This window comes from Rutilus rutilus (genome assembly GCF_951802725.1).
Source record: "Rutilus rutilus genome assembly, chromosome: 23".
Lineage (NCBI taxonomy): Eukaryota > Metazoa > Chordata > Actinopteri > Cypriniformes > Leuciscidae > Rutilus > Rutilus rutilus.
This window is the reverse complement of record NC_140233.1, coordinates 24292135-24316530: the sequence shown is the minus strand read 5'-3', so window position 1 is coordinate 24316530 and position 24396 is coordinate 24292135. Positions and strand designations below refer to the sequence as shown.

At 37.9% G+C, this 24396-nt stretch overlaps 1 protein-coding gene across 1 annotated transcript in view; it reads left to right on the top strand.

The window, feature by feature from the left end:
• The window catches only part of lrrk2 (leucine-rich repeat kinase 2), a 62751-nt gene extending 38679 nt beyond the window's left edge, over positions 1 to 24072 (top strand). Inside the window, exons 32-51 of the mRNA XM_084396527.1 lie at positions 6014 to 6215; positions 8081 to 8169; positions 8254 to 8441; positions 8523 to 8677; positions 8884 to 9030; positions 10840 to 11031; positions 11145 to 11291; positions 11404 to 11516; positions 11656 to 11846; positions 11964 to 12124; positions 12230 to 12400; positions 15855 to 15955; positions 16060 to 16272; positions 16780 to 16970; positions 17046 to 17118; positions 18082 to 18272; positions 19579 to 19731; positions 20105 to 20328; positions 20901 to 20981; positions 22123 to 24072. Coding sequence (XP_084252653.1) covers positions 6014 to 6215; positions 8081 to 8169; positions 8254 to 8441; positions 8523 to 8677; positions 8884 to 9030; positions 10840 to 11031; positions 11145 to 11291; positions 11404 to 11516; positions 11656 to 11846; positions 11964 to 12124; positions 12230 to 12400; positions 15855 to 15955; positions 16060 to 16272; positions 16780 to 16970; positions 17046 to 17118; positions 18082 to 18272; positions 19579 to 19731; positions 20105 to 20328; positions 20901 to 20981; positions 22123 to 22244 — 3105 coding nt within the window. The 3' untranslated portion in view covers positions 22245 to 24072. The remainder of the gene's footprint in view (positions 1 to 6013; positions 6216 to 8080; positions 8170 to 8253; positions 8442 to 8522; positions 8678 to 8883; positions 9031 to 10839; positions 11032 to 11144; positions 11292 to 11403; positions 11517 to 11655; positions 11847 to 11963; positions 12125 to 12229; positions 12401 to 15854; positions 15956 to 16059; positions 16273 to 16779; positions 16971 to 17045; positions 17119 to 18081; positions 18273 to 19578; positions 19732 to 20104; positions 20329 to 20900; positions 20982 to 22122) is intronic.
• The last annotated feature ends 324 nt before the right edge of the window (positions 24073 to 24396 follow it).

Below are 24396 nucleotides of genomic sequence, written 5' to 3'. Positions count from 1 at the left end.
GCTTCCCTTCATGAGGGAGGGAACACCCCACCTTTTAATATCCAATTAAAGGTGGCAAGTAACACAGGGATCAGTGGTTATCTAAGGGATTTGTAACATTCTAAGATAAAAAGGCCCTGTCGACTCATTTACTCCTTGTAATAGCAATTTTTAGTTCTTCATCAGTTATTTTAGATAACATTCTCTTTTTGTTTCTTGCAAAAAATGTAGGTAGATTCAAAGATTCAAGAATTATCGTTCCTTAAGAATTTTCATCTATTTTGTTCTGGTAGTATAATTTCTTGTAAAACATCTCAAAATTATTAAGCATTTCATCTGAGCCATATTACCGTATTGTTCCGAATATAAGAGGAAAAGATCTATTTAAAAAAAAGAAAGACATTTTTCTAAAATAAAATAATGTTCATATTGAATTTTTTTCATATTATAATTTTTGTATTGAAACTATGGTAAATACTGGTAAAATGTACTAACAATCACATTTAAAATTCATACCATAAAAATAACATGTAGTTCTCATTTCCATTAGATTTCACAATGACCTTTTTTATGTACAGTGACAGATGCTGGCCTGTGTTTGATCTGCATTACCTATATGATCCAAGGGATATGAATGTTTTTTTCCTCAGGCTGATCACATAGTGCTAAAAAAAAGACAGCAGTTTCTCCCTGAAGTCGGAGGGCAAGCGCCGGGCAAGACTTGTTCTGCGGTGTAATGCTAATCCATTACGCTGCATCAAAGCAGCCGCTTCGAAGATATTGTGACAGGCAAGTGTGTCAGTACGTAGCCAAAATAAGAAATGAGGGGCTTCGCTGGTGGGGATGTTCAGCTCTTTGGCGATATCCAGTGGCTTCTGCTGAATGACTGCTCTGGTTATGGGCAGCCCCTCATGCCCTTTGTCGGCTACGAACTGACACACTTGCGTGTTAATTTCTTCGAATCGGCCACTTTTAGGACTGCTGTAAGCTTTTCTTTGACTGTTAACATTTTTAAGACCGTCTTTTTTGGGCTCGCCATTTTCTAACATTACACTCTGGCACACCATATTTCTTGGCTGCTTAATGAGAGTGGTTTGATGACTATGCTGCGTTTATCACCATGAGCTTAAAGTTTGCATCATAACCTCTCATCAGTTGCTGGTTCACTTGCCTGACTTTTTGAATCACTCTATTCTGGACAGTCATTCGGCATCATTTGGCACTGTAAGCTACCGGTAGTTTACAGGGGCGTGTCGCTTCAGTCCAGGGGGGCACACTGGTTTTACACGCATTTTGTGCTACCTATTGTTGCGGGTGTATTATTGACGTAAAAGTCTAGACCTGATATTCTCATATCGGTTTCAGGCCTCATTCATATGTTGGAATAAATCTGATATGAATCGGATGCGTGCATTTGCATCTGCCATGTAAACAGACAGATCGGATATTCCCCTCTCAGAGCCGTACGTCATTGAAAACGCGATGGTGGCGAATGATGTCAACTTAGGTGGACACCAACCGTGATCACATGCCTTTTTCCAGTGGCACAATGGAGGATGAAGGCTCAGTCGGTTTTGCTGACCTTTAAAGATGGTGTGGAAAGCAAAATCTCATATTATTTAATTTGAGTCCATTGCAAATTGCGCGTTTTTACTTCATTTTCGGCCTAAGCTTTCCGGGGTCAGTACGTCTACCTTGGGTTGTTTCGCCAAGTGTGAAGTGTAGATGCAGATATCGGATATGGGTCACTTCTAAAAGATGTAAATTTGTCGTAAAAATAAATAAATAAATCATATAAGTTCAACAAATCAGAATTGGGCATCAAGACCTGCAGTGTAAATGCGGCATAAATGTTTTGCTGTATTTATGAAGTCTCTCCTGCCTAATATTTGTAAGTAATGAAGTGGTGTCAATAATCTACCCCCTTATCACCACTTTTCATGGATCCCAGAACATGGGTGATGAGACCTCCCCAATATCATTATTTACCAAGTCTTTCTCTGTTATTAAGACTATTTTAAATACTAGAGTTCAATCTCCAAAGTGCAGACCTTGTTTTGCTGTCAAAGATTAACGTGAAATATGATCAGAAATATCTATTGTTCCTATTGATCTATGGTTTCTTTCTTGACAAAAAAATGAAGAAATAGTTATTGAATAAACTGATAGATTATTGAATAAACTGAACGAGGAGAAGAAAAACTAGTATAAATACAAATAGTAGGATTAAGATCTCTCCACACATCCATGATCCCCAAATCTTTCATGACCGCATTCATTTTCTTGCCTATAGGCTTAGACTGAAGTAAACCTCTCCAAGAACAATCCAATCTTGGATTCAACCAAACATTAAAGTCTCCTCCAGAAATAGTAATTAATAGACATTAAATAAAAAATGTGTACATAAAAGAGCCAGTATGATTCTGAACTACATTGAGAAAATTTACTAGGGAGCCATTATAATATATCAACCATCTTTGTGTTATGGTAAGCAGACACTGAGAGAAAGATGGCAGGTGAACAGTGAGTTTATTGAACAATAAAGGGGCAGAGATGAGGTGAGCAGGTAAGTGAGAGTCCAAAGGTAGATCTTGAGGGAGACACAGATGAATGGAAGACGCTGGAGACGGGGAGAACAGTCCACTTGGCATCAATGCGTGTGTATATGTAGAAGCAGTGATGATGTACAGGTGTGAGTGATTGGGAACAGGTGGGAACCGAGGAGAGTGATGGGAAATGTAGTGCAGAGGATGGTGACTAGGCTGATCTGTGACACTTTGTTTGTGTTGGTTGATATATGTTCAAAGTTGAGCCTCTTATGGTCATATTTAGAGGAAGATGAAAAAAAACTGGATTGAAAACCTTCTTTTAACTAGATTGAGCACTTCATTCAAGTTAAAAGTTATCACCTTAAAATTATATAACATCTTTTCCTATGAACACACGATTCGACCTCCCCAAAGGGAATGGACCCCATTATCTTGCGCTCATCATAGATGGCCCCTTATACAACCCAGTAGATCCTGATATTGTTTTATCACGAAAGGCCTTCTTGGTCCGTTAACCATGGCGACTTTGTGTTTTAACCCTGCGGTTTTTTTTCTCTCTTATTTTTCAGATTGTAATTGCTTCTTTTGCCTTATGTACTTGAGCTCACGGCTGGACTGGCCATTGGGCATACCGGGCAAATGCCCGGTGGGCCGACGTGCTTTTTGGGCCGATACATCTCATTATTTTTTTTTATTTTTTTTTTATTTTTTAACGGCCCATAAAATGTGTACATCGGCGGGCCATTCGTTTTGTTTTGTTTTGCTTGCGTTTTGGGTTTGTGCCGGTGTAATGCATTGGTCAAAAAAAGTCAGTGTTAGTTTTTTTTCTGACAGACCAGCCCATGAAACGCGTAGATCAGCGGCCCATTGGTTCTTTCCTTGATTGACACTGGGCTGGCCCAATCACAACTTTAAACGAGTGAGCGAGCGTGCAGCAGTGTCAGTGTGTAATATCTGCCAGAATAGTCTGCGAGATGGAGAAGAAACGCAAGGAATGTGCAGATAAATAGCGTGAAAAAATAGAACCAGGCCCTTAAAGCAGACGCTTTATGTGTCAAAATATATATGTTTTCTGACCTTCATCAGCTCCTGTGGCAGATGATGATAGTGAGGACGGAGGATCAGGAGAGAGATGAGAGAGTGTAGAGCCTGCGGTAAGCAGAACTACTTTCAAAACACTTAGGCTATGTCATGATGGAGTGTAGGAACCCATAACCCAGTTACAGATTATTTCCACATCTGCATAGTTGACGATTACCGCAATTCACTAGAAATTTAATGACAGGCGAGGCGTTTGTAAACCATGTTTTCCGCCAAAATAAAAGCTTGATGCAGTTTCCGTCAAAATAAAAGATCATGTGCTTATCTCTTTCAAGTATAGAAATTGTTACAAAACTAATTATGAAAGTGTCCTTTATTTTTTAGTGCATTTGTTTTACAAACTATGGCTATTACTGTCATTGGATTAATATTATAACTATTATATAGTAGGTGTAATGTAAATAGACACTGTAACTAAAAGAGGTTTGAATTTTTCTTTGTTTAATTTGGACACTGAATATGGGTTGGAGCTTTTAATTTTGAACTCTCAAAGTGCACCAGATTGATGAATTTAACATTAAAATGCACAAAATTTTCTCACGGGGGGGCATGCCCCCGAACCCCCCTAGAAGAACCAAGGTCCACCCACCACAGTTTTAACAAAAAATCCTGTAAGAAACACTTGTATTGCTATGCCAGAGCCGCTTATAGCTTGTTTTAGGATTCACCACTGTGGAGTATAGTTCGACTGTATTAATAAATGTCAAATTTGTACTTATTTCATCTGTAAACTCTCACTCGTTCCTATAATCACTCATTACATGGCATTAGTGGTTTTAATGAATAGGAGTTGGTATTAGGGCTGTGTATTGGCAAGAATCTGGCGATACGATACGTATCACGATACATGGGTCACGATTCAATATATTGCAATATATTTCGATACTGTGCATAAGGCGATATATTGGGATTTTTTTAAAGTAGGACTATAATTTTAGAAAAAATGATATTTAAAAAAACACATGATGTGCATAAAAGTCAAAGAAGTTTACTTTAGGTTAACAATTCAGTTCACAGAAAATCAGACTGCCAGTTTGGTATTGTGGTTCACATGTTCTTAGTGAGCAAATTTTTATATTTCTCAAGTAGGCCATAATAAAAGAAAATGCATAGCCCCTGTCACAATACAAAACAACAACGTGAACTGGACGAAAATGAATGAAAGTGAACAAAATGAATGTGTCATATAGGCCTATTGAAATCAAGTTTTTATGTGATAAAAGATTTTAAAAGAACTGGACGCGCGAATGAGGCAAATTAACGTCTGCCGCGCTAAACGCCTCATTCGCGCCACAGGACCTCCAGACGCGCGTAAACGCGTCTTTGCATTAACTTAACATTGAAATCACTCGCGCCAGACACTCTATTCGCGTTTGGTGTGAACGCAGCTTCACGGTGCGCGTCCACTACAGCGGCAAAACTACGCTCGGTGCCGCTGGCAACGCTGTAACGTCTCCGCTTTGGGGTGTGTCTGTTACGAGTGTGTTTGTTTTTTTCAACACACGGACAGTATAATCATCATGCACGCGATTACATTTAGAAATAGACAAGCTTTGTTTCCAAATGCACCAAGCAAAGATCCTTTCAATTTTATAAACCCAGCCAATATAATAACAATAAACACATCCAAAATAAAATCTTTAACATATAAACAACTGCAAAGCGTCTAATTTGTAAACAAAATGATTTACGCACTAAATCCATCATAAACTGCCGACCGCGTTTTTCGCTTGATATTTGCATAAAGTCGAGAACTGCCCAACCTTTTGACGCTCTCAGTCGCTCTCAACGCTTTCTCCGGTCCGCTGTCAATCCCAAAATGCACTGCTGAGCGTGAAGCTCGACTTCCATGGAATGAATTGAAAACGCATGCTCCGCTCGCTCCGTGCCAGTGGACACGCACCGTTCGGCGAGCCTTTTAAACAACATAAACGTGAACCACCGTCTTACCATGAATATTTTTGGACGTAAAAAAAAAAAAAAAAAAAAAAAAAATCGATATTGCGTTTTTGAAAATCGATACAGTATTGCAAAATAAAATATCGCGATACTCATGTGTATCGATTTTTTCTTACACCCCTAGTTGGTATGCATATAATTAAGGGCGTGCAAAGATGGGTGGTGTTTATGATCATATAGTGGGCCGGTCTGGGCCAAAATGCCCGGGCCGATTTTTTGTCCCAGTCCAGCCCTGCTTGAGCCCCATCTTCCATGTCAACGACAATAGGATATAGTAATAGCATCTAATAGTAGTTGTTGTTTCTCGTGTTTTGAAGCTTATTTATATCACTTTGTTGTAGAACCGATCTTTCAAGCTGCCATCACGTGACGTCACCGGAACCGCATTGTATTTATTTAATGAATCATGTCTGTGCTATTGGCAGATCCAGGGTCAGCCGGTAATGGGGCAGCTGATTCCAGACTGTTATGTGGAGCTGGAGAGGAGAGTTCTGCAGGAGAGGTCACATGTGCCCGCTGATTTCCCGGTGCTCAGGCACAGCAGATTACTGGAGATCATACAGGAAACACAGCTGCAGCTAGAGGAGGGAGAGTTACCCCACGCTATCCACTTCCTCAGCGAGGCCGGTGAGAGTTGCTTCACTCCTGAATCTCTTTCTGATATTTTCCTGCTGCTGTTTATGTCCAATATTTGGGTGTTTCCAGGGCAGGCGCCACAAGGGGTTGGGGGTGGCATGAGGGGGCGATCCACCCTTAAACTGACTATCCTTCCCCCTCAGTAAGATGAATGTGAAAAGGGATTTTTTTTAATCATGAATATCTATTAAATCTACATCTTCAATTGCCAAGTGCACTGACTTTCCATTATTAGATTACTATAGCAACATTTTAGTTCAGGACATTCTTTTTCACATAATCAGAGTTTGATTGGCACATTTGATGTTGAACTTTCTGCATATGATGAAATATACACTACTGGTCAAAAGTTTTAGATCGGTAAGATTTTATTATGTTTTTAAAAGAAGTCTCTTCTGCTCACCAAGGCTGCATTTATTTGATAAAAAACAATAAAGAAAAAAAAAACAGTATTATTGTGAAATATTATAACAATTTAAAATGACTGTTTTCTATTTTAATATATTTAAAAATGTAATTTATTCCTCAGATGAAAGCTGAATTTTCAACATCATTACTCCAGTCTTCAGTGTCACATGATCCTTCAGAAATCATTCTGATATGCTGATGTTATGCTCAAAAAACATTCATTATTATTTTCAATGTTGAAAACATTTGTGTACAATTTTTTTTTTCAAAATTCTTTGATGAATAGAAAGTTCAAAAGAACAGCATTTATTTAAAATAGAATATTTTTTAACATTATAAATGTCTTTACTGTAACTTTTGACCAGTTTAACTCATCCTTGATGAAATAAAAGTATTGATTTATTTTATTTCTTTCCCCCAAAAATAAAATTTAAATTCTTACTGACCCCAAACTTTTGAAGGGTAGTGTTTAGTGTTACAAAAGCTTTCCATTTAAGATAAATGCTGTTCTTTTGAACTTTCTATTCATCATAGCATCATGAAAAAAAAATGTAAAAAACTGTTTTCAACATTGATAATAATCATAAATGTTTCTTGAGCATCAAATCATCATATTAGAATGATTTCTGAAGGATCATATGACACTGAAGACTGGAGTAATGATGCTGAACATTCAGCTTTGATCACAGGAATAAATTACACTTAACTATATTCACATAGAAAACAGCTGTTTTAAATTGTAGCCTAATAATATTTCACAATATTACTGTTTTTGTTTGTATTTTTAATAAAATAAATGCAGCCTTGGTGAGCAGAAGATGCTTCTTTTAAAAACATTAAAAATCTTACCGATCTAATAATTGTATATATTTAATATTATTATACAATTATATATATTTTATATATATATATATATATATATATATATATTTATATATATTTTATATATATATATATATATATATATATATATATATATATATATATATATATATATATATATATATATATAATTGGTTTTATTTTATTTTATATATATATATATATATATATATATATATATATATATATATATATGTGTGTGTGTGAATGGGCCACTTCACGTATTGCTGTGTTTTTACTACAATTGCTGAAATTGAATTTATATGTATTTTACATAATATTTGTGTATATTATGTATATATTATATTATGTATAATATGTATTTTTACATCATTGGAAAATTAATTATATGATTTTTTTTTTAACTAGGAAATTAACTAGTTACACTTTTTCGGTCACTGGTCACTAGAAGCATCAAGACGGATTAGTGTTTACACTACAAATTTGATGTGCGTTTCAACTTCAAATGTAGTTTGAGTGATCTGATCACAAATTGTATTACATCTGTATTAAATTGTGATCAGCTGCAGGAGTAAATAGGCCATCTTGTCTGTATTTGTCTCCAGGTGTCCTGCTGCACTTTGATGATCCAGTGCTTCAACTAAAAGATTTATACTTCATTGACCCGCAATGGCTTTGTGACGTCATCTCACAGGTTATACACTCATATCTTACTCCTCTTTTTGACAAATTCACACTTTCACAGCAGTAACGTCTCATCTGTTGTGTTGATGAACAGACGCTGACACTGAAGAGCACTGATCAGTGGGACAGCACTAGAGGAGTGGTGCAGCGCTCCACTGTAGAGAAGTTTCTGGACAAAAGTCGCTGTTTCCCCAAGAATCATCTGACTCAGTACTTCAAACTTTTGGAGAAGTTTCAAATAGCCTTGCCCTTTGGAGATGACCAGTTACTTATACCTAGCAGGTAGCGATAGGACTTTTTTTTTTATTACATTTATAAAAAGTGTTGTATTGTGGTCATTTTTTGTGATTGGTATATGCCTAGACTGTCAGATCACAGGCCGGTGATTGAGCTCCCTCACTGTGAGAATTCAGAGGTGATTATTCGGCTCTATGAGATGCCGTACTTCCCCATGGGATACTGGTCCAGACAGATCAGCCGTCTTTTGGAAGTGTCTGCTTTCCTGCTCTACGGCAAAGGTAAAGCAACACAAACTTTAGAAGACAGTATAAAGGATTCACAATCAAACATTGTGCTAGCCGTGGCAAGGTCATAGGTTTGATTCCCAAGGTACACACATACTAATGTAATGTATAATAAAATGAATGCATTGTAAGGTGATTGGGATTGAAAAGTCTGCCAAAATGAACAGGATGTAAGGTGGTAAACTGTGTGTATTCTGCAGAGAAAGCATTTAGACCAAACCGGATCTACTGGAGGAAGGGCATCTATCTGAGCTGGTCTACTGAAGCTTACTGTCTAGTGGAGGCCTTGTCTCTAGAAGAGAACTCTGCTAGCTTCATCAAGATCACTGTGCCCTGCTCTCGTAAAGGTAAGAGAGGGACATGGTTATATCACAGTGTTTGGGCCATTTTAAACACTACAGTAATGGTAATGGCTAATGTGATTTAACAATAGTAATGTAATGGTGATGATGGTGGGGACTATGACAGAGGTGATGATGTTATGGTGAAAATAATGAACTATAATAGTAAATATGTTGGTGATGATGTGGTTGTGGGAGTGATGATGATGTGATGGTGATGAATAATGATAGTCATGATAATAATGTGATGATAGTTCTGATGTTGATGGAGGTGATGGCAGTGATGATGGTGATGTGGGGGTGATGATAGTGTGGTAAAGGTGTGATAGTGAATGATGTTCTGATGGTAAAGTGATGGTAATGATGTGGTTATGGTGATAATTGTATATTGGACATGATGATGGTAATGATGATGTCATGGTGATGATGATGGTGGTGTGGTGTTGATATGATGTGATGATGATAGTGATGGTGATATGATGCAGTCATGTTTGCTGCAGTCGTGATGCTGATAATGGTGTATTGGTAGTAATAATCGTTAATTAATGGCAAATTAATACTTATTTTTAAGTATTAATAATATTCTATGATTTATCACCTACAGAGCAGTGACAGAAATTTCTTTCCCATTAGGGGTATTCATTTCTAACCTTTTTTAAGTGAATCTAAGAGGTAGTGATGGTCTAATCCTAACCCTAATGTCCAGCAAATCACCTTTATAAATATGGTCAAGTATTTATATCCAAAAGAAGCAATTATGGGATAGTTGACACGGTCTCTGCTAACACTTCAGGGCTGTGTTGTCGCCGTGTCTAGGCGCAGGTCCTTCATCTGATCTGGACACGGCCCGAATTCGGCTGACTATGGTAAACCTCAGGATAAACAGAGAGACTAACATTAGCGTAGATGCCATTCTTCTTATGATGTAACGAGTACATCAGGTGTTATAGGAAGTGTTCCTGGTTCCGGCTGACCTAATTTATGCAGCCTAATATAATAATTTTACATGATTTGAATTATAGAAGTATATAATGTGTTATGTGAATGCTAGGTCAAAGAGATGTGTCTTTAATCTAGATTTGAACTGACAGAGTGTGTCTGCTTCCCGGACAATGTTAGGAAGACTGTTCCAGAGTTTTGGTGCTAAATAGGAAAATGATCTACCGCCAGCAGTCGATTTTGATATTCTAGGTATTATCAACTGGCCTGAATTTTGAGATTGCAATAGACGTAAAGGATTATAATGCATTAAGAGCTCGTTTAGACCATTTAGTGTTTTGTAAGTAGTTAGCAAGATTTTAAAATGTATACGATGTTTAATAGGGAGCCAGTGCAGTGTTGACAGAACCGGGCTAATATGGCCATACTTCCTGGTTCTGGTAAGAACTCTAGCTGCTGTGTTTTGGACCAGCTGGAGTTTGTTTATTAAGCGTGCAGGGCAACCACCCATAATAGCATTACAATAATCTAGCCTTGAGGTCATGAACGCATGAACTAACTGTTCCGCATTTGTCAATGAGAGCATATGTCATAGTTCAGATATATTTTTACGATGGAAGAATGCTGTTTTACAGATGCTATAAACGTGGCTTTCAAATGAAAGATTGGTATCAAAGAGCACACCCAGGTTCCTAACCGACGACAAAGACTTGACAGAGCAGCCATCAAGTGTTAGACAGTATTCAAGGTTATTACATGCATGGGGTTTTGGTTTAATAATTAGAATCTCAGTTTATGGTGATAATGATGCATTTGATAGGATGGTGTTGATGACGATGATGATGACAACAATGTTGAAGTCTCTGTCCTATGCAGGTCGTGTGTTGTTTGGGCAGGTGGTGGATCACATTGACTCTCTGCTGGAGGAATGGTTTCCAGGCCTTCTCGCCACTGACGTCCATGGCACTGGGGAGACGCTGCTTAAGAAATGGGCTCTGTACAGCTTTAGCGATGGACAAAACTGCCAGAAGATTCTGCTGGAAGATCTACTCTCTAACATCAGCGCAGGTCTCTGTCCATTCTGTTCAAATTCTGAAACACAACTATTTTATTGATAACCTGCTGTATAAAAATGGTGCAAATGCCACCTGTGCTGTCCTGACTGGTTGCTTGTCTGTAAGATGGTTTGCTGGTGAACCCAGAAGACCCCAGCTGTACTCTGCCCATCTCTCAGATCTCACCGGACCTGGTACTGAGCGACCAGCTTCCCAGCACCATACTGGATCCAGAGCAGCTGGAGATGGAGCTCTCTAAAGAGTATCTGTTGGGTGAGTACATGAATAAACCCAGAGACATGAAAAGTAAAGTCTGTAGGACTCATTGTGATTGTCAAGAAAGAAAGTAATGCAATTAGAAACTAACAGTTTTTTTTTTCTGAAGGGGATGGCGGTTTCGGGTCTGTATATAAAGCTGTGTACAAGAACGAAGAAGTTGCTGTGAAGATATTTAATAAACATGCATCTGCGCTTTATGTTCATCGGCTGGTACGACAGGTAAGATGTGATAGAAAAAGAAACCAAGCCAAGTTTTAGCTTGCACCTGGTTGGGATATAAGCAAGCTGTACAAGTTGTGTCCTAATACCAGCATCAGTACATTGTTGGTGTATTTTCTTGAAAATGGTTTGTCCCCAGGAACTGGCAGTACTTGGCCGACTGTGTCACCCCAGTCTGGTGGGGCTTTTGGCCGCCGGTTGTAACCCGCACATTCTCGTGATGGAACTCGCCCCATGTGGCTCTCTGGACTCGCTGTTCGAGCGTGAAAATGGCAGTCTCAGCCGCAAACTACAGCACAGGATAGCACTGCATGTGGCAGATGGTCTCAGGTGCGTACCCCATCTACACCACACACAAAAACTTAGTCACCTTTAAAGAAATGTTCAGGGTGCAAAACAAGTTTAAGCTTTAGGGCAGCATCTGTGATACGTTTTGTATCCAAACAGATATTTGCACTCTTCAATGATTATCTACCGAGATCTGAAGCCACACAACGTTCTGTTGTTTAACCTGAAGACGGATGCGGAGTTCATCGCTAAAATCACAGACTACGGGATAGCACAGTACTGCTGCAGTATGGGCGTCCGCAGCTCAGAAGGGACACCAGGTCCCTCTTACTTTACCATAATACTCTATGAAACAGTAATAAAAAAAAATAAAAAACAGGATTTTTACTTTTATATATTCTAATGTTGATCTTAAACACTTCCAGGTTTTAGAGCTCCCGAGGTCGCCCGAGGTAACGTCATCTATAACGTCCAGGCAGATGTATTTTCGTTCGGTCTGCTCCTGTATGACCTTTTGACCTACGGCGAGAGGATATCTGATGGGATGAAGTTTCCCAGTGAGTTTGATGAGGTTGCTGTGCAAGGAAAACTACCAGGTAACATGCTGGATATTAAAGGGTTAGTTCACCCAAAAATGAAAATTCTGTCAGTAATTTTATACCAGCAGCCATGTCACCCTGTAGCCCAAGACTGGTTGCCCACTGAAGCTAAGCAGGGCTGAGCCTGGTTAGTACCTGGATGGGAGACCTCCTGAGAAAACCAGGTTGCTGCTGGAAGAGGTGTTAGTGAGGCCAGCAGGGGGTGCTCACCCTGTGGTCTGTGTGGGTCCTAATGCCCCAGTATAGTGACGGGGACACTATACTGTCAAAGAGCACCGTCCTTCGGATGAGATGTTAAACCGAGGTCCTGACTCTCTGTGGTCATTAAAAATCCCAGGATGTCTTTCGAAAGAGTAGGGGTGTAACCCCGGCATCCTGGCCAAATTTGCCCCTTGGCCTCTGTCCATCATGGCCTCCTAATCATCCTCATATATACTGATTGGCTTCATCACTGTCTCCTCTCCACCAGTAAGCTGGTGTGTGGTGGGCGTTCTGGCGCAATATGGCTGCCGTCGCATCATCCAAGTGGATGCTGCACATTGGTGGTGGTTGAGGAGATTCCCCCCTTCTATGTAAAAGCGCTTTGAGTGCTGAGAAAAGCGCTATATAAATGTAATGAATTATTATTATTATTATTATTAATTACTCACCCTCATGTTGTTCCAACCATGTAAGTCTTTCGTTCATCTTCGGAACACAAATTAAGATATTTTTGATGAAATCTGACAGAATTTTGACTCCTCCATAGGCTTCCAGTGTGACCGAAACTCACCGGCCCAGAATAGTTATTAAAACATCGTTAAAATAGTCCAAGTAACTACAGTGGCACTACATTAAGTTTATCATGCGACGAGAATACTTTTTGTGCGCAAAAACAAACAAAAATAACGACTTTATTCCACTTTTCATTTCCTTCTCTCTGGGCCTCGTAGTGTGTTTGCGCTGCGCGTCTGTGTTGCACGTCATCCAACGTCATCACGCAACACACACATGACCGGCGTCGGCCAATAGTGAGCCTACGTGGTGACGTGTAACACAGACGCGCTGCGCAAAAACACTACGCAAACCAACTAGACATCCAGAGAGAAGGAAATGAATAGTGGAATAAAGTCGTTATTTTTGTTTGTTTTTGCGCACAAAAAGTATTCTCGTCGCTTGATATACTTAAGATTGAGCCACTGGAGTCACTTGGACTATATTAACGATCTCTTTAATAACTTTTCTGGGCCAGCAAGTTTCGGTCACACTGGAAGCCTATGGAGGAGTGAAACATGGCTCAGATTTCATCAAAAATATCTTAATTTGTGTTCCGAAGATGAACGAAGGTCTTACGCGGTTGGAACAACATGAGGGTGAGTAATTACTGACAGAATTTTCATTTTTGGGTGAACTAACCCTTTAATCTCTCGGTTTTAATCAATTCTCATTTTGATGAATAGATATTGATTCTCAAATCCCAGGAATATTTTAGTCTATACTGCTTTTAGCCTCTTAACATCCTTGATGTGTCATTACAAGTGCACATGTCATGTGAGTGATTCCTTCTGAGTGAACACGGGTGAATCTGACTGCAGTAGATGTGAAAGAAATATATAAAAAATGATGTTTATTAAGCCAGCGCACATACCTGTATTTACATCCTGTTTTCGGTCGAAGTCCACAGTAGTCGATTGTCGAGTTCACGCGCGTGATCATAGGTACTAAACCTATGCGCGTGAACTCGACAATCGACTACTTTGGACTTCGACCGAAAACAGGATGTAAATACATGTATGTGCGCTGGCTGAATAAACATCATTTTTTATATATTTCTTTCACATCTACTGCAGTCAGATTCACCCGTGTTCACTCAGAAGGAATCACTCACATGACCTGTGCACTTGTAATGACACATCAAGGATGTTAAGAGGCTAAAAGCAGGCTTACTACTTGCCCCATTGAAGTCAACAGGGTGCAAATTTAAAAAGAGGATAACACGGTGTAGGCAACACCGATTTTTGTCGTTGTTCTCTGTACTGACAGCACTCCAAATGTACAAAAAAATGAGCTCAATGTTAAAATTGACCGGAGTTCTCCTTTAAGGTTTTTCCTATACACAATTCACAAAATTTGTATAAAAAGAAAACCTTTTATACCTTACTAGGCAAGTGTGCATACCTTGTTGTGTCACAAACAGCACGCATTATGTGTATAGAGTTCTGTGAACAGATATGGAGAGGATTTACTTCATTTTCTATCCATTTTGTATAATAGATGTGAAAATCTGTCATTTCTTTGGCCCTGTTTACACCTGGTATTAAGATGCGTTTTGGTCGATCGGATAACAAGTGGACGACGCTAAATACAAGTGTAAACGGGGTCTAAAACACTTTGAGCTTGTCTACTTTCCACCACTTCCAGAGGTTGTTGAAAACACATTCATCCGGATTGTTTTAGTAGTGTAAACGCTCATGTGGTCGATTGTGTTCAAACAGCCACATACGACCGTCTTCTCTCCGCCTACTGACCTAACGCGTGAACATCATGGGAAGCACTCTAGCCAGACGGGATTTAAACTGTGTCGGCTGGAGACCCAAGTTTGGTTTGAAGATGAAAAATGTACCAAGCACAATGTTCTCTCACCATTCCTGATTTCTAACACACACTCACAGCGTTCGGCTGGTCTTGCTGCTGTCAGAGCAGAAACTAAAGCTGCTGCTCTCCTTATCTTTTTTCCGTCGTCTCCAGGCGTGTTCATATGTTATTTGCACAAGCTTATTTTGTCCATTGGATCGAAAGAACTGAAAAAAACAAAACATTTACCCACCCATAGACCCTCCCCTCGAAGAAATCAGGACAGAAGTGGTTGAAAGTCAAGTCAAGTCACCTTTATTTATATAGCGCTTTTTACAATACAGATTGTTTCAAAGTAGCTTTACAGAGATAGAACAGGAAAATAATACAACAAAGTTTGTTTCCAGAAGAAAATAGCGTCACAGTCCAGTTTAAGTAAGTTATGTGATGTTTCATTTTTGTTGTAAGAAAATTATTAATTTAGTTCATTTATATATATATATAGCCGCTCTGGAGAAAACCGTGATGTCATCGTCCAGCTCAGTTCAGTTCTTGTATAATAGTGGCAATGCAGGCAGATCAATATTATTGTTGAAGATTAAATATAATGTTAAAAAAAGAGACGGATTAAAACGGGAATGTGTCTCCCTCGTCTACTTGTGATCCGATCGACCAAAATGCATCTTAATACCAGGTGTAAACAGGGTTTTTGTCATTTCACAAGTCCTAAAAGTCCTGAGGAATTACTCATCAATTCACAGAATGAGGGAGAGCAAAGCACTTCCTGGGATTGAGGGGTGGGGGGAATGCTAATGTAATGTAATATTATTAATCTAACATTTTAATTTGATTGTTAATATATAATAATATTAATAACTCTCTATAATCACTGAAATAGATCCAGTTAAAGATTACGGCTGTTCTCCGTGGCCAGGGTTTGAGTCTTTGATGAGGGAATGTTTGAGAGAAAACCCTCAGGACAGACCTACATCTACCCAGGTCAGGCAACTGGTTACATCTGAGAAAGAACCACTTCTCTGCTCATTATAATGTGAATTCAGTGCAAACATGTGAGTAATTCAGCGTCTCTGTGAATGTTTTAGGTGTTAGATCGTCTGAGTTCTGCAGAGATGCTTTGTCTGATGCGAGAGCTGACTCTGATGAGTTTGCCAGGCGAGTGTTTCACTGTCTCCAGTGCAGGTGAAGGGGCAAACGGAGGGAAAAATGTACGTGTGTGGATCGGGGGCGGCAGTAGTAGCCAGAAAATGGGCTGTGTGACATCACTGGATCTGGAGACAGGGGGGAGCTTAAACCAGGTACTAAAGAGACTGTTAACCCAACAAATGGTATGAATTCTACTGTAAATACACACTAAGTTTTCTTGCTAAATACTATTTTATCTAAACAAATATGATTCTATCATCCTCAGTTTAGTGTTCTACAGTACATGTAATAATTATCATCGTTTTAAGTTAGATGTCACTCAAAATCCTTGAGAAATTAAAGGTATAGTGGAGGATCTTTCCGAATTTTAGATAAGACCCGCCTTCTCTACTTTTTTAATAAGTTTGATTGATTCACCAGAATGATTGACAATTAGGAGGACCAATAGTATAGGTGATCCACCCGGAAGTAAAAAATCCTCCGCTATACCTTTAACTTTTTTAAAGCAATAGTCCACCCAAAAATAAATTCTGTCATCATTTCTGTCATCATTCTCCATGATAATGATAATGATAATGAGAATATGATAATAAAAAAATTCTTTTTGGGTGGTCAATCCATTTAACAGTCAAGTTAACAGTGTTCTCACCCTCTTTTAGGAGATTGACAGCAGTCCTGTCCTCTGCATGGTGATCGTCAGAGCTCCAGGGTCATGCAATGACTGGTTGGTCGCTGGTACACAGTCGGGTTCACTCTTCATCATGGACACTGTAAACGCAGAGGTTCTGCACTGTCTGAAGAGTGTGAATGACTCTGTGACGTCACTGCACTTTCACACTGACCAGCACAGGTGATTACATCTAAGTTTCTGAGTGAAAAGTGGCATAACTTCTTGGATGATGTACCTTAAGTTTCAATTTTTCAGATGCTTAAAGAATTACCTTTTGGTCGGGACAGCAAATGGGACACTGGTCATTTATGAAGATTCAGTCTTGAAGGTATTAATTATTAAAATGATAAATAATGAAAATTAAGCATTTCAATTTGTATAGTATAATACAGTTGTACAGGTTTACTGGAGAACCATCTGAGAATGCCTTGTTTAATCAGTGATAAATTCTGTAATATAATTGTTTAGCTAGGATTCATTAAATTTATGAAAAGTGGCAGTAAAGAAATGTATAATATTACAAAAGATTTTTATTTCAAATAAATGTTTTTATTTATTTTAAAAAAATATATCAAGAATCCTAAAAAAAAAAGTAAAAATTCCACAAAAATGTTAAGCTGTTTTCAACATTTATAAGAATAAGATGCGTTTCTTGAGCAGCACATTTCTGCAGATCTTTGAAGGATCATGTGACACCGAAGACTAGAGTAATGTCTGCTGAACATTCAGTTTGCCATCAAAGGAATAAATTATATTTTAAAAGATATTAATAATAAACAGTTATTTTAGTACATAACTAAATAATAGTTAGATATTATTTCAAAATATCACTGTTTTTCCTGCATTTTTATCAAAATAAATGCAGCCTTGGTTAAAAAGAGACTTCTTTAAGACAGTAGTGTACATGTAAAAAATTTATTTTATGAAATTATTTGAAAGGATGATTGTTTTTATTTTTCAGAAGAACAATAATTTCTACCCAACAGTTAGTGTAGATTTAAACTGTTTAATGTTAAAAATAAAATACAGAAAAAAAATCTCCCACATTGTTTTTAACAAAATATATATGGACGTTATTACATTTTGCGATGCTGAAAATTCAGGTTTGCCATCACAGGAATAAAAGATATAAAATTAAAAAAAAGTTTATTAATTGTAATAATATTTCGTAATATGACTGTTTTTTTTTTTGTTTTTTTTTGATCCAATGAATCCAGGGTTGATGAGTGTCAGAAACCCCTAAACAGCACTTTGTCAGACGCCTGATATATGTGACGTTTTATGACTGTAGGTAAAGAATGGAGATCCAGTGAAGACCCTTCAGGTTGGTGATGTAAACACTCCTCTGATGTGTATCGGCCCCTCCAATCACCCTCAGGAGCGCAAAACGCTGTGGGCGGCCTGTGGCACCCGGGTGATCTCGCTCACAGTGGATTACAACGTCTATAGCAGCATAGACACCAAACCCAAACAGCTCCTCCCGTAAGTACCCCTAACCTTCTGAAAACAAGCACAACTACACCTGTCAATGTAACTCAAAGAGCATTAGGTTCGGTTTTTAGGTCTAGTCTAGTAAGAATTAGGATGGATAAATACGACAATTCACCATGACGTCACAACAGTAATAGACGTTCTTCCGGGTGGCAAAAGTCGAAGCGTTCCTATGGCAACGCTAGTAAATTGCTTGGAAGGAAGGCTATTGTAATAGCAATATTATTAACAATATTAACAATTTGTTGACAGTAAAAATGTAATAAAAAAAAAAATGTAATTAAATATAATGCATTTTTTTATCATAATAACAACTGTGTTTAATGATATAAGTAAAAAATATAATAAATATGTAATATAGTAGGCCTACACATAATTAGCAAAATACTCTCTATAGCTCTTTTTTTCTAGCCAAAATAACGTGCTATATAGCCTATCATAGTCATTAAATGGCTTTCCTGAGGTAAATGTTATGTGACAATTGTTCTCCAGCTGTTATATTGACCTTTGCGCGGTTGAAAAACACTGATTGGTCGATATTATGTATGAGGAATATACATTTCGGTAAGTTGCGTGAGAAAATGTGTGGCGTGAGAGCGTGCGAAAAGTGACAATTGCGTGAGTCTCACGGTGAATGCGTGAGAGTGGGCAGCCCTCTTTTACTTCAGGCAGTGACTGGCAATGAGTCTCTTCATCAAAAGAGACAAGTTTACTAATATTAGTCTCGAATTTCCCCAGCGGAAGATAAATGCTCTGCTGTGATTTTGTAGATGGACCGTTTTGAGAATACACAAAGCAGAGTTGAAGGGCAAGCAGGGTTGGCAGCAGAAATGTAAACGTTGGATGAATCATATAATTTAGGGGATCGTTAAGATTTCCTACTTTTGACGACGCGACGACCACTCGCTATAACCTCCTCACCTACAGGATATCGATGAAACCCCTACACCTTTTGCTGTATATCTGGCAGCGCAACCCCAAACACAACACGTTTTCATCATCGTTTCAACTTTGATCAACAACAATGTTTTTAACTATGTAACTGTTGCAGTCGCCGGCTGGATCTCTTCAGTTAGTCAGTGGAAGCCGCTTGCGTTCTGCCACCCGGAAGTTACTCGGTGCCTATTGTTTACAAACATTCTGAAAAGGCCTATTGGATTTGCGTAAATGTGACATTAAAAACACACACAGTGGTTTCTGGTCGCTTTACATGTCAGTTAAGCAACCGCTTCCATGGATTTTTTTTTTTTTTTGGTGATGTTGTTCAGTTCTTAAAGATGTTGATCTGTTTGTTTAGGCAGCTGGGTCGAGTCAGCAGTGATGCTTGTATATCACGGTTAGCGGTGGACAAACATGTGTACGTGAGTAAAACAGGAAGCCACACTGTGGAGGTCTGGGATAAGAAGAATGGGAGGATGGTGAACCTCATCGACTGCATGCAACTACTTGGGTGAAGTGGCACACACGATCATATAACTCATTTACACACTTTTGACTTCTTTTACATCTGATGTTAATCCATTTAGGCTGATCTGATCACAAGTAAATAGCACTACAATACAATAATTTACCTCATATCAGCATGCACTGACACTGATCATGTGAAGCACATCTGCAGTTCAGTTGTTATTTGACTAAAAGGACAAAAAAACATTTTGTATGAAAATGTAAATGTATGTTTTGAAGAAACACTTTCCCAACCTTTTGTACTTTTGTAACAGCAACATGCCTCGGTTGACCCCTTGTGAACAGATCACCTGAGACAGATGTTAAAAGTAGGTTTAACTTGACTTCCTAACTTACAATTTATATGTCCACAACAGATTAAGTTCCACCAAAAAGCCCAAAGCCCAGGATGAGGACCAGTCTAGACAAAAGGTGCCGTCTTTGGCGATTGTCAAAGCTCTGTTGGTCCAGCACAGTGGCACTCTGTGGATTGGGACTAAAACAGGACACATGCTGTTGATGGAAGTCTCCAGCTGTCAGCTACTGCATACCTTCAGCCCTCACTGCGACTCTATCCGCTGCATGGGCTCGGTGATGCTAGGTACACCTTCTGTTCCTGTCTCTCCAGTTATATAGAAAGTGTCACTAGTTGGTAAAGAATTTGGCGTCCCTTGTGAAAAAGAAGTGCACTTGTGATGTACTTCAAATATTTTGTATTCAATTTATTTCCGGATATTATTTAACAAATATATATATTTAAAAAAGCTGTACTTGCAGGTATAATATTAATGAAATAAAAGGCCATAAAGTGTACTTAAAAGAGAGTCCACTTTCAAAGGCAGTAGAAGTAATTATAAAATAATAACATAATAATGCAGCACATAATGCTGATGTTGGCCAATAAAGCACACTACAGTTCAGATCTTAAGCACTTAATATCAATTTAAACTATAATACATTTGAATGTATGTTAAGTGTCAGTTCATTTCACACTTAAATACATTCTTTTAAAGGATTTTTGTCTGTAATATGTTTAAAATATGCGAAAGTGTACTTCTTTTTCACAAGGAATACGGTTTGCTATACAGTTTAAAGGGCTTTACTGGGTTTTAAATTGAGCTGCAATGGTTTTAACTCAGAATTAATGTCATACATGTTTATGTTCTTGTGCAGACATCCTAAACCGAAAGAGTGTTGTTCTAGTATTGGGTAGACGGCAACGCATGCCACAAGACCAAATCAAAATGCAATTAGGTAAGAACATTTTAAATATGGAAATTGAAGGAGTTATTGAATAGTTATTTTATTAATTATTATTTAATTTTCAATATTTTAATTCCATGAGGAAATTCCTTTTTTTTTTTTTTTTCTGAAGTCCACTTATAATTTTAATACCAAATAGTGTGGCAAAAACACTAGCGCTGACCCTTAGGATCTTAGAATTCTTTACATCAAGATCTTTTTATCTTAAAAGAACAAGGACATTTCACCACCTTGGAAATTATAGGGCCTTATATCATACATCCGGTGCAGTGCAGTTTTTTTGCTAGTTTCAGCCCGACACAGTTTTCATTTTCACGTCCTGCGTCACGTTGTTTAAATAGCAAATGCATTTGCGCCCATCTTCGCTAATGGGTGTGCTGGTCTGAAAACGAGGTGTGTGCAGGCGCATTGTTGGCGCGTTGCTATTTTGAGGCAACTGGAATAGAGTCTTTGACCAACTGACTGGTCTGAAGTCAATGGTCAATTTATGTGCCTTTAAGCGGGTACACAACGCTCGTACACTTTGTCCCGTAGATGGTCTGCTTGACCTTTAACCTCACTAGAGAAGCGTTCAGTTTTTCCGCTTGCAAATTCCGTCATGTAAATAGTGAATCCGCCATGGCGCGAGCGCAACTGGGTTTTAAAGGGAATGGGAGATGAGACTCTGGTTGGTTTATTTCACGTTCCGCCCAAAACACACCCATTACTCATTAAGAGAATAGGGACAACCCTTTTAGACCATGCGCCGCCTGCGCCGCATAGTGATATTCACAAAAGTGGATTCGGACGCCCTCAGTGCACTTGCACTGTGCGCTTTAGACCATGCGCTTGGATCGCTTAAATAGGGCCCATATGGTTCAGTTATGTGATAATGAGCTTCAAAGTTTTTTGCAATCCATTTTCGACCTTTTCGTTTTCTAAATAAAAAGTCCCAAAATCTACAAAAAAAAAAAAAAAAATCACATAATGTAAATAAGTTGTCACAGAATAAGAATATGTGAAAACCTCAATTTTGACAAAACCGTCAGATAGAACCTTATAAATCCAAGGTGACGACTTTCCTTCCACATTAATTCCTCTGATCACATGATGAGTGTTTCTAACCTGTCCCGTGTGTTTGTGATGGTCTCAGCTGAGGACTCAGTGCTGACGGTGTGGAGCAGTTCACTTCCTCTTGAGGTCAGAGATCTGATCAGACACTGTGAGCTGCGGGACAAAATCACCAGCAGAATGAGAGAAACACTCCACAACTGAACACACTCTCTGTCTGCGCATCATTTCCTCTCGTGCATCAGCTGAGACACATGTAACATTACGGTTTATGACTGTTTATGAAGTTCAAAACTTCAGTGAATCAGCACTCACGCAGAAGTCACTTTCAAACCAAGCAGATTTCTGTTGGTCAACACTGCGAATCTGATCTGATCTGTGTGGGGAAATGTTTTGTCCTTACGAAAACTTCAACTGAAATGACTGGATTTCATCTGAGTAAAATGAAGTGTGCCTACTCCTTTGCTTTTATGAAAAGGGACCCATGTGTAAAATGCATTTAGCGTGAAAGGTTATTTTTTTGCGGTCAAGGGAAACACTTATTTTTGTTACATCTCATATGTAGCTGTGCATGGATTTATTTGGACTGTATGGAAACTGATGTGCAGCCTAAAGGAAAATGGCAAACACTTCGGTTAGCTTTATTATTTCAGCTTTATCATGTTATAGTATTTATTTATTCATGAGCCAGACGAACAGAGGAGACGGCCATACTTTATCAAAGAAATCTCTAGTACCCCTTACGTTAAATCATTGCGTGTTTTCGCTAGAATAGCATAGTTACTACAATGATTGCTATTGGCAAAAAACAATGGACTAAATACTAGTGGGAACTAGCGCCACTGTCATAAAAAAGACTTAACCCTCTACAGTCTTCAGTCATTTTTGACCAAACAATTTTATGTTTTTTTTTTTTTTACTTCTTCAGAATGGATTAAAACTTGGTAATGGTTTTGGCACTTGCTATGTGAACACACACACACACGCACACAAAACATCGACATGATTCGAAAAGGTTAAAAGTGCATTTGAAATGAATGGGAAACGAATTTCATTTAGTGGAAGCATTTGGTACTGCGCCCAACAAAATCTTACTGAAAGCTCATTTTCTGAGATATCAACCACAGGTTTGGAACACAGCCTGTTTAGATTTATGGCTTTGAATGTCTCACGGTTCTGAAGTAAAACATGTTTTGGAAAATATATATTCAAAAACAAATGATTGAACATTTTTGCTTAAAAAACTTAAAAATCTGCCTTTAAAAAGAGACTAAACTTGGTCTGTGCTCAAAGCATTGAAGATTTACTACAGTTTAAGTTGAAAATGTCATTTTCAGGTTGATGCTCAAAAATGGTTTACAGGTAATAAATGGATTATAACTACTGCATAAATATGATTTAGAACCATAATAGTCACTAAAAATAGTGCATAAAAACATGAGCAAGTGGGTTAAGATTGAAGGAACTTAAATCTTAAACTTTCTGTAGGAAATCCCATATTAATGTTAAAAATGAAGTATAAATTCAAATAATTCCTAATGAAGTAATGTATTAAATCTCAGATCATGTTTAATCATGCATGTATTAATTTATGTTTCATACATTTAAATAATTAAAATTTTAAAAATGTAATCCCTGTTTCAAAATTAAAATAGGCCTATGATGTAACTTTAGAAGACAATTCATTGCTTAATCCTGATCAATCCACTATAAGCTATAGTTACACTACACCTTTTTTTATTTTTTATTTTTTGTACTTTTTTATTAGTCACGTTATTTTTAATGACAGCAATAAGCCCGATTAGCCTACATATATATATATTTTAGTTTATTAACTTTATAAAGTTAAGCACAACTAAATGTAACTGGAGAATAAGCCATAGATGAAGACCATGTTTTTTATTACAAATATGACCTTTCACTGTTGTTGTTGTTTTTTTTTGTTGTTTTTTCTGATGTGGAAATGCAGTCGTTATTGATGTTTGTATTTTGCATGCCAAATATAGTTTTAATAAAGTTTTGTCATTTTGTATGATGACTCTTGGTTCTTTTTTCATCGTTAATTTCCCATCATTGTAAGAAATATTTCATTATTATACATTTATTCAGGTGTGAAATAAACGGTGCTGTCACGTCGCGTCTGTTACTTTTCTCAGCGCTGATCGCAGTGAACTAATCAGGGTTGTTTGTGATGACATTTAAAAAACCACTTCGCAGATAGAGTGGATTCCCATTTGTTTATCAAATAAATAAAAATCCCTTAAAAGCTATTTAAACGATTTCAAAACGATATCATATTCATAATAGCAAAACATGATTTGTTTATTTGTTTTATTTTGTCAAAATATTTGAATGC